Below are 11,228 nucleotides of genomic sequence, written 5' to 3'. Positions count from 1 at the left end.
ATGCAGTTAAGACTGAAGTTTGTTTAATATGCCCTCCACTCTTATTATTAAGGTAATTTTTGTAGGTATAGCCTTCATGTCTCTCCTGCACGCTGTTAATATGAATGTGATGATAAATGTTGTTATATGAATGTGATGATAAATGTTGTTCAGGTGAGCAATGTGGCGCATTGGCTCATCTTGTTTTATGGTTACAAGGAGTAAAGGAATATTTTTGTGTTCATAAACTTTTATGTGTTAAAGTTAAACTACGTTTGCTGTTTATATTGACACATGCACATGTATTATCATGATGAACTGCAGTTCTATAAATGACAATGATTTATCAGAGATAGGACATTTTGTCTGGGTGTCAGAGAGAGTGAAGTGATTTTTGTATTGTTATTTGTTATTTTTGTTGTTCAAATTTTAATTTTGTTAACTTTACTGTTCCTAAGAAAGATATTCTTTGATAAACAAAATTTGATCATTTTGCATTTTTATTCTGTACTAAAACAATGATGATTTCCATGAGCAGATGATTGTTTTTGCAATTTCTAGGCAAATGGTCATGGTAGTCCCTGAACAAGTTGTTGCCTCCTCTACAGCCCATCTCTTCCATCAGGGTACACGTTTGGATAATTATTAGGGTGACCATTGTCATTGTTCAGATCATTTGTTAAGAAATCCTCCACACTATCCTGATGCAAGATACAAAGATTGTGCAGTATGCAACCAGATACTATTGTCTTGACAATCTCATCAGAGTCATGTATGGTTATTTCTTGTAGTCGACGAAACCGTTGCTTTAGATGACCAATAGCCCTCTCTACTACTTGTCGTGCAGATGACAAAACTCGATTAAACCTCCTCTGATTTATGTTTAAATGACTGTTGTCTTTGAATGGAGTGATCAACCAGGCCTTTAACGGATATGCACTGTCTGCAATTATGTACCTATTCAAATCAAAGTACTGTCCACCAGTAGCATTGGTAAAAAGACTTGAATTTCGTAGTACGCGGGCATCGTGAGTTGATCCCGGGCAGCCTGTGTATATGTCCCTTAACATTAAATCAGCATCTACTACCACCTGTAATTAAAAAATTAAATAAAATATATTTTTATAATTAGCATGTAAGTATCATTTATCAATAAAGTAGTAAATTTCACAATATCAAGTATTATCACCTGGAGTTGTATCGATGGGTAATGCTTCCTGTTAATATAGTCATTATCTCCACCAATACAAGAAGATAATCTGATGTGCGTCCCATCCAGGGCACCAATTATGTCTGGGAGCCCAGACTGAAGCTGAAAGTCCTGTGCGATTCTCTGTTGCTCAATAAAATTTGGCCATTGGATGATCTACAAAGTAAAATTTAAAAAATCATTGATTTCAGGGGAAAATGATAATTATAGGTGTGTGCAGATGAAATATGAAGATGTTAATATTGGCTTGAATACTAAGGCAAAAAAAAGTTCATTTGAGCAAAGAACCTTGCTCAAGACTTCAGCGATACAAATCTCACTGTTTTCAGTCCCATCGCATTGTGCTACAGAAATCACAAATGAAAGAACAACCAAGGTGATCTATAACAATGATATTATGATGAGACACTGAAAGGGGGAATGTGTTTGTAAAACTTCAATGTAGATCACAGCACAGAGATTCAGGGGGCCCTGTTTCGATCTAAAAGTTTAGTCCCCCTGACGTAAAAACATGCACCTTCCCCTTACATGTAATTGCTACAGGTACCTGATATTTAACCAATAAATTGCAAAAAAAGCCACAGATCAAAAAATAGTACCCCCTATTTGCACCTAAAAGTTTAGCAATAAGTTAAAACCCTATATCAAAAAATGCTTGGGGGGATATGAAACTTATTGATCAAATTTCAGGTTCCTATGCATTACATTTTATGTATACTATCAGTATGTAATCTTTACCTTTGATAGGTTTTCGTTGAATGCTCCGTTCACCCTTTTCAACACAACATGCACTGTGGATTGTCCTATGTCAAAATAATGTCCAATTTCACGCATTGTCACTTTATTTGACATGTAACACATAAATACAAGGAGTTGCTTAGATGGAGTAATCCCTTCAATGCCCCCACCGTGGTTGGATGTAACGTAGGCACCGATATTGGTAAGTATTTCCTCGAACATTTCTTTACTTATACGATAATGATACCGAAAATTATCCGTAGAAAAGAAAGGAATAACATTTTCAACATAACCGGTTACTCGTGGTGACACAGATTTTGTGCCGTGGAGGAGAAAAGCTCCTGTATGAAGTAAGAAGTTACTATATTCGTATGAAAATTCGTCTTCTCTGTCATCCAGTAAACTCTCAAAAATGTAAACGCAAAGCATCTTATACTGCGCCATTTTGAACTAAACACGCGTGCTTACTATTGTTGTTCAGTTGATTTTATGCAAATTTGGGTTAAATTTAGACAGATGACGTCAGTTAACCGTGTACAATAGTTCCAAGTGAAGTCGCCCAATGTGTACCCACCATACGTCATAAAATGCGAAAGAGTTCGACAAAGGAAAATAACTTTTGGGTAACTCGGAACTTGCGTATTAAAATCAGATCCTAGAATACGCTCACAATCGCTACAATAGGATCTGACATAGGGGGTCATGTCCGCATGACCTTTCGCTTGGAATATTCATGAGAACTATCAGCCAGTCAGATTCCGACATACAGACAATGATGGCTATTTAGGTGGTTCCTGGCAATTCGTAAACAAATTGCTGTAATCTCTTTCCCACGAAGTTTATTCCACACTGTAAAATTGTATATTCTCGCATAACGAATCTTAAACTTTCGCAATAATGCATAATCTATTCCGTTCATACAAACAACAAAATGTACGATATGAAATACACCCAAATTAGATTAATTGTGAATTTCGATTTATGTATGAATAGGGATGGGTACGATTTGAATAGTTTTCAATACGGTTTACTTAAATAACGCGAGGAATATAACTCCAGTGGACGTAAACGGTGCATTGTGACGTCGCATCTAGCTGAGATACGATTTCAAAGCCGACGCGCTGATTGCTTGACATAAAGTTCATCTGAACATGACCCCTAATCGGATTATGTCAGATCTACTTACGCAAAGTATACAGCGCGGATCTAAGAAGTCTGATTTTAATTAGATTGCAAGTATACCCTGCCAAGAATCCATCGGGGAAGGGTGTGTTCAGGAGAAAAAAAATTGAAAGAATTTATTAGAAAAAAATTATTCATATAGTTGTTAACTATTTTAACAAACAACTTCCAAACAGGAACAATTAAGTATTGTTGTTTTTAGTCCCCTACCGACGAATTTGCGCTCCGTCCGTCCGTCCAGTTTTCCACACTTTTTTTCTCTGTTCTTGCAGATATTTATTTTATATTTGGTACGGTGGTTTGCCATACCAAATTACAGATCAAGTTCGAATTTCGTCTCGGTCCGTTGATTTTTCACTTAGTTATGGCCCTTGGACTTGGAAAAATAACATGAAATATCAGTTTTCCAGACTTTTTTGTTGTTGGGCTTGCAGATATTAATTTGATATTTGGTACATTGCTTTGCCATAACAAGTTACAGATCAAGTTTGAATTTGACCTGATCCGTTGATTTTTCACTTAGTTATGGCCCCTGGACTTAGTAAAATTGCATGAATTATCAGTTATCCCGACTTTTTTTTGGTTGTGATTGCAGATATTCATCTGATATTTAGTACATTGCTTTGCCATAACAAGTTACAGATCAATTTTGAATTTGGTCTCGGTCTGTTAATTTTTCACTTAGTTATGGTCCTTGAACTTAGAAAAATAGCACACATTATCAGTTTTCCAGACTTTTTTGGGTTGTGCTCGCAGATATTCATTTGATATTACATGTAGGTAGATTGCTTTGCCATAAGAAGTTACAGATCAAGTTCGAATTTCATCTTGTTGCGTTGATTTTCCATTAAGTTATGGCCCTTGGACTTAGAAAAATAGCATGAATTGTTAGTTTACATCCAAGTTTCTTATCTGTGTAGTTAAGAATACTACACTCATTAAAACTTCTAGCATAGTAATACAACAATATAGCTAAATTATTCATGATCACCTACATGTCACAGTTTATTGACTTGGTTAAAGACTTAAACCTAATTATAAATTTGTCTTTTTTCCTGGTCTAGTCTCAACTCGATTAGTAGTTGATTTCCAACCATTCCTATCCTGGGTCCCCAATTTTCCCTTTTACCAAAACTTACGTAATGAACTTTGAATATTGTTGTGGTACAGTAATTTTTGCAACCGGTAGGGGATTATGTATTGCCATGCAATACTCTCAGAATGCTTGTTTAAAAAGTTTTACAGTGCATTTAATGTGAGAATGTATTTTTTCCTGAACGCACCTTCACGCTTCGGTAAGTTTTAACATCGAGTTCATCTTTCGTACGTATATTAATAAACCATCAGACAGATTCGCACAAGTGCTCTGAAGTTCAAATAAAAATATGTTGGAGTTCCTCATTGATAATATCTTCGTAGTCTTTGGTGATCAGGTTATCCAACATTCTGTTGGAATTCCCATGGGCACAAATTGTGTTCCTTTGTTAACTGGCCTTTTAATATACTTATTAAGCAGAGTTTATTTAAAAACTTCTATATGAGAAGAAAACGTTTCTTGCTGTGACATTCAATTAGACATTTAGATATACTGACGACGTTTCATCTATTCCACTTCTGCTCCATACTTTGATATTTCATTAGTCCCCTACCGACGAAATCAAGGGGAACATTAGGTTTGCACGCCGTCCGTCCGTCTGTCCATCAGTTCAGTTTTCCGCACTTTTTCTGTTCTTGCAGATATTTATTTCATATGCTGATATGTAGTATATTGCTTTGCCATAATAAATTACAGATCAAGTTCGAATTTCGTTTCGGTCCGTTGATTTTTTAAAACTTAGTTATGAAAAAGGACTTGGAAAAATAACATGAAATATCAGTTTTCCAGACTTTTTTGTTGTGCTTGCAGATATTCATTTGATATTTGGTGCATTGCTTTGCCATAACAAGTTACATATCAAGTTTGAATTTGGTCCCGATCTGTTGATTTTTCACCAAGTTATGGCCCTTGGACTTAGAAAATAGCATGAATTGTTAGTTTACACCCACGTTTCTTATTTCTAAAGATAAGAGTTCTAGACTCCTTAAAACCTCTAGCATAGTAATACAACAATATAGCTAAATTATTCATGATCACCTACATGTCACAGTTTATTGACTTGGTTAAAGACCTACACCTAATCATGAATTTGTCTTTTTTTCATGGTCTAGTCTCTACTTCAATAGTAGTTGATTTCCAACCATTCCTATCCCGGATCACCAATTTCCCCCCTTTACCATAACCTACATAATGAACTCTGAATATTGTTGTGGTACAGTCATTTTTGCTACCGGTAGTGGACTATGTATTGTCATGCAACACTCTCAGAATGCTTGTTGAAAGTAGATGTGAACGGCAAACTAACAACCCAACTTTATCACAAACAGGATGATTTCAGCTTCTCCATCGTCAATTTCCCATATTCATGTAGCAATATTCCATTATTACCTGCATATGGTGTTTAAATATCTCAACTGATTCGATACGTAAGAGCTTATTCTCTGTATGAGCAGTTTGTAAATCGAGACAGCTACTGACAAACAAGTTAATGGTGCAGGGGTTTTAAAAGTCTTGTTTAGAGTCAGAATTTCGCAAATTCTATGGTCGTTACAGGGATCTAGTTTGCCATTTGTCAATACAACATATCATTGGGTCAAATGCTGTCTGACGTATTTCATACCGATTATTAGGCCGTTCGTAGGACACTGATTTTGACTACGGATTACTTCGTTTACCTGATCAAGATATAGGGCTCATGGCGAGTGTGACCGGTCGACAGAGGATGCATACTTCTAGACTCCTGATCCCACCTCTGGTATATCAAGAGGTCCGTGTTTGCCCAACTAACTCTCTATTTTGTATTGCTTATAGGAGTTATGGGATTGATCACTGTTCGTTATCTTCACCTTTCATCCACGATTTGGTGGGAAAATGATACTTAACACGTGATATGCTAATAAAATAGTCACATGATCACAATTTGGTTTAGTCATGAATACGGGTCGATCTTCATTCATCTCTCAACAACGTTAATTTTCGTAAGCATAATCAATACATGGTTTCTTTGTTTTATTATAGAATAATATTGAAATTTTTATCAAAATATCACATAAAAATAGAGCATATGTAGCATTCACATTAAAATCTCAAATGGCTTCATTACTACATGTACATATTAATATTTACTTGTTCCAAATTACAAGATATTTCTTTGATGAACAATTTATAAGATACCCAAGAAGTGCATGATCCACAACGCTTACCAAAGTCACTTTCTCATACACATATTTTCTCTATAGACTTGTATTGTAGCACCACCCTGGTTACATGATCAGTGTGTGTACAAACTTGAAACTACATTTCATGAAGATGCTTGCATATTTATTTACAGGTTGTACCATTATGGTTCTTGAGAGAATTTACAAGTTTACTCTTCTACACGGTGATACCAAGTGTAACTTAATCCGACGAATTGTAGACTGGCGAGGTAGCAAACTATCTAGATTTTTGTGATAATGTAAACGTTACACTCTATTGTCACTCCACCCTACCCTCGATGATCACCGTTCAAACAAACTAGAATTTACACTACACGGGGAAAATTGAAGACACGTGATTCTTGGGAAGATTGTTTAAGATTTTTAACTTTTGTTATATAATATCATTTCTTGGTAAAATTTAAAACCTCAACTATAGTCCAGCCCTCACACTTGGATCTTGGTTTCAAGAAACCTGAACCTTCTCCATGTTAGAACACTTACATATCATTTAAGAATTGTAGATGGGTAAAGGTGTGAACAGAAACATATGAAGATGCATGCTTGCATATCGATGACATTTTGTACACATGTGGCTCTTGAGATGAAGATTTTCTTAATAGTATACAATTTTATGTAAATCATTCGACCCCACGTCTTTACCCTAGAGGTCACATGGCGTTGAAAACCCCCGAATATTTACACTCCGTCTGAACAAAGATGAATGCATATTAATTAAATCATGTCCTTGTGGTTCTTCATAGTATTTTCCTATAAATTCCTATGTAAACGTCTATTGTGACTTCCATAGGATTCATGATCTTCATTATATATTGAAGCTTTCCTACAGGTTTTGACATTTATCATTCAGAGATTTTTGTTTTGGGGAGTTGAAACAATTAACCAGAATACTCAATCATCTTCCCGTAGTTGATGACCATTACTAATCAGTATGCAAATCAGGCGAGGTTAAAAAATAATTAGGAACATGCTTTTTCGCTCATTCGAAATCAACCAAACTATCCCTGATGTAGGTTCCCTGCACTGACAGAAGAGATCAACTCTTCCAAGTTATATACAATATATATATATATATATATATATATATATATATATATATAACACGTTTGTGGAAACTTCATACAGAACATAACTTTCTGTTCCATTTCAGCTACAATTCACTTGCATCCTGTCTTATTTCTACAAAAATATCAGTTGTTTTTAGAGTTTGCGCATGATTTGATATTTCCTGGTTTGGGCAAGCAACTGTCTAAAATCAACTCTCAAGTATTACAGAAGTTGCATATATGGACATTACTAAGTTATTGCAGCAAAGAAGGGAAATCTTTGGATCAATCAGAGATTGAACCTGGGATTCTTGCGTTACTACTAGTTAGGAGATCTAACAATCTCGTTACCTGGCCGATGTACGAAGTAAAGTAAAATTACTACGATATCAATTTTAAACCTAGTTCGGAAATCAGGATTTATCATATCGAGGTGAAAAAAAATAGTTTCAGAAAAAATGGATATATGACGCGTATGAACTGAACTCTACGAAGTGCGGATATTTAGCTGCCCTTTAGATATTCTCATTGCCAGATTCCCACAGCTGATCGTCTACTCATGACGAGATCAGATGTGGGGATCCATCGATGGGGATACTGGAATAACATTAATATACGCAAGGAGAAATTTTTGGTTCAAGATTTGAACAAAAATAGATAGCAGCCTTCACAGAGAAAATAGCTCTTACTGACTATAAAATACAGGACTATCCACATATATTATTGGTTTGGTGGTATAAAATACAGTATATTAAATTTGTTAGTAGGAAAACCTTATCCTATCACTTTCATTGTTATTAATGCAATTTCAAGTATGAAAAGCATTTCCATGCCAATTTCTAATGATAACTTGTATTCTAATAATAATGACATCAACGCTTTAAGAATGTTTTATAATTCCCCACGCATGCACGAATTACACTCGTTTTCCTGGGTAGTGTTCATCATCTGGTTCATGAAAAGGTCCCTCGTCTGATCCATGGACACCAATATACTGGTTAGACTGGTGCGACCTTTCCTCTTCTCTAAGATACTCAATGGAATGGTCACTTCCAGATATTCGGTCTCCTTCAGCTTTGAATGCAGGATTCTCGCTGATCACGGTGAGGTAGGTGGTTTTCTTTTCGGCCTTTAGATTTCTCTTTCGAAAGAAGAAGACAATGATAATAACGACGATGATTATCAACACAACCACTCCTCCTGCAGAACCGCCTATTATTCCTGCTAATCCTTCCGAGGCGGATTCCGAATTGTCCAGAGGTTCGTGTTTGGAACATTGTGTGTCTGAAAATTTAATAAAGTGATTACGTATGGTTTAATGTCCGAGTAACTCCCCTTTCCTTAACACGGGTGGATGTTAATTTTATATACTGACAATGCACTACAAGGGAAGAGTGGGACCACAATAGGGGATACAAGTTTTACATACAAATACATTTAGGGAAGATCTTCTCAAGAACCACTCGGCCAAAGAAGTTTACATTTACATGAAAGCTTCCCGACATAGTGCAGATTCAAGTTTGTAAAAATCATGGCACTGGGGTTAGTTGGGGCCACAATAAGGGACCAAAGTTTTACGTGCGAATATAAGGATTTTTTTTTTTAATATAGGTCATGATGACTCAGGTGAGCGATGTGGCCCATGGACCTCTTGTTTAGGTCTCATCGGATTGGCCGCCCCATTTAGTCACCTCTTACGATAAGCAAGGGGTACTGGGGACCTATTCCAACCTGGATCCCCGCAGACTGCAAAATCAAAGAAAACTTTCATATGATAAAGACAATAATCACAATAATCTTGACCCACTATGATACCAGATCCCTACCCCTGGGTTGAGGAAATTTATAATTTTGGTTAAGGGCGTCCTACTCCTTCTACATACAAGTATCTATTTAGTTTCAATTTACTATCAATAGCATTAAAGATATGGATTAATTATTTAACACATAAACACAACACCAAATTTAACCCTGTGTTAGAGTAAAAAACCCTGTATTTGGGAAATCATGAAATTCACAATTTTGGTAATGGTCTTCCTGTTGTACATGATTTTGCATTTAGTATTTCTGACAGATGTGCAGTTCTAGAAAAGCAGAATTTTAAAAATTCAATTTTTGCGAGTTTTTGCCCCACTCCATAGAACCCGGGGTGCAGGGTTCCTTAAATTCACAATTTATATCCCCCTTGTTTCAAAGATGCTTTATACCAAATTTTGAAAAGAGTCGGAAATGTAATTATCAGGAAGTAAAGACAATGGTCAATTGGTAATGAACGACGCATGTTGACCAATAGAAATAGGTCACCTGAGTGACTCAGGTAACCTAAAAATGTTAAATTTTAAAATACTGTAGCTCAATAACAGCACTATGACCTTTTTTCTTTTCATAATTCATCTTTAATGTAGAAATTGAAAAAAAAACTTCCAAAAGAATTAACAATAGTACAAAATTTAGGTTCGAGCATCATTTAGAGAACTGCATTAGACAAATATCAAACATTATCTATACTATTGCCATATTGATTTTTAGTCTAATGAGGAAACTATTGTTTATTGTCATTACAAATGAAATATTAGTAGTTACTTAACTAACTACATATCAAATTACACAAATTCTGTGCTTACGTTTTCCCTTTTGAACTTTTCCAAATGGACATGTCTCAAAAATATTGCAGCATCTCTCCGATGAAGGATACTCTCCTCCGTTCTGGTCCTGAATACACCAGCTGCACCCTGCCACCTGATAGCAATTTCTATAAAATAAATACAAGAAATCAACTTGACGCAAACATACTAAAGGAGTTCACAGAGTACGAATATGTTGTACGCGCCGTGATTGGTCCGCACAGACATTGTTTAGTCTCGGACTCATCCGAATGTTTTCGGGATTATTCGCGGACCAATCACACGACGCGTAACAAATAGGTACTCTGTGACCTTCTTGGACACGATTTGAGCTGGAATTTTTTTTATTGTTTACAATACTTAACTAAAGTATTTATATTGGTCAACCAAAATTTGAATATCAGTTGTCGAGTTATAAGTGAGATTCAGCACTCGCAATTCTTTGTTATGTAAACAAGGCCCCCAGTGAGCCTACTCTTTTTCGAACATCAGGGAAACGATCTTTTGCGTGCCAAGGGGGTTGTGATCCTTGACACGGGACACCCTTTAACGTCCAATCCGACGGACATAAAAGTTAAAAATACATAAAAAGGTTAAAAAAATTATTCGTGTATAGATAAACAGTTATATTATAAAAGTTTTCAAATGTTTCTGTAAAAGTCGCATTCTTGTAAATATTGTATAATATAATGATTGTCGATATTTGTAAAAAGTTCTTCAATTTACTGAATACTATTAAAAAGTCTATTTCGTATGGGCGTAAAATCACTACATTCTAAAAGAAGGTAATGTATAGTCAATGGACAGTCACAAGATACATGTAGTGAAGAAAGTCCAGAAAACTAAGTTCTGACAGACGTACAGGTAACTACAGCACTTGACCATAAGACTAGTATTTTTCCAAAGAAATTTCCACTATATATTTCGTACAAAGCCTAATATTTTCAAACAATTTTCCTAACTCATTTTCTGATTAATTTTGATGAAATAAAAAGCACTGATCTCAGAATTATTTACAGTATCATCTAATAATTTCAGAATAAGTGTATCTTAAAAAATAGTAAAGATATGACAACTCTAATACGAATTTAATTTGAGAGTACTTACTCATTATATGATTCGTACATGTATGTG

The 11,228-nt window shown here is 35.4% G+C and overlaps 1 protein-coding gene and 1 pseudogene across 3 annotated transcripts in view; both read right to left on the bottom strand.

The window, feature by feature from the left end:
- Nucleotides 1-548: 548 nt before the first annotated feature.
- On the bottom strand, nt 549-2,458 carry LOC125672336 (uncharacterized; annotated as a pseudogene).
- Nucleotides 2,459-6,200: 3,742 nt separating this feature from the next.
- LOC125672275 (VWFA and cache domain-containing protein 1-like) overlaps nt 6,201-11,228 on the bottom strand; it is a 60,065-nt gene continuing 55,037 nt past the window's right edge. For all 3 annotated transcript variants that reach the window (XM_048908486.2, XM_048908495.2, XM_048908503.2), the window contains 2 exons: nt 10,095-10,222; nt 6,201-8,754 (listed from right to left, as the gene is read on the bottom strand). In XM_048908486.2, the coding sequence (XP_048764443.2) occupies nt 8,387-8,754; nt 10,095-10,222 (496 nt within the window). In that variant the 3' untranslated portion in view covers nt 6,201-8,386. The remainder of the gene's footprint in view (nt 8,755-10,094; nt 10,223-11,228) is intronic.

Source organism: Ostrea edulis, chromosome 1 (genome assembly GCF_947568905.1).
Source record: "Ostrea edulis chromosome 1, xbOstEdul1.1, whole genome shotgun sequence".
In the NCBI taxonomy this organism is placed as follows: domain Eukaryota; kingdom Metazoa; phylum Mollusca; class Bivalvia; order Ostreida; family Ostreidae; genus Ostrea; species Ostrea edulis.
Note: the sequence above shows the minus strand (reverse complement) of the source record. Positions and strands in the feature narration are given on the sequence as shown.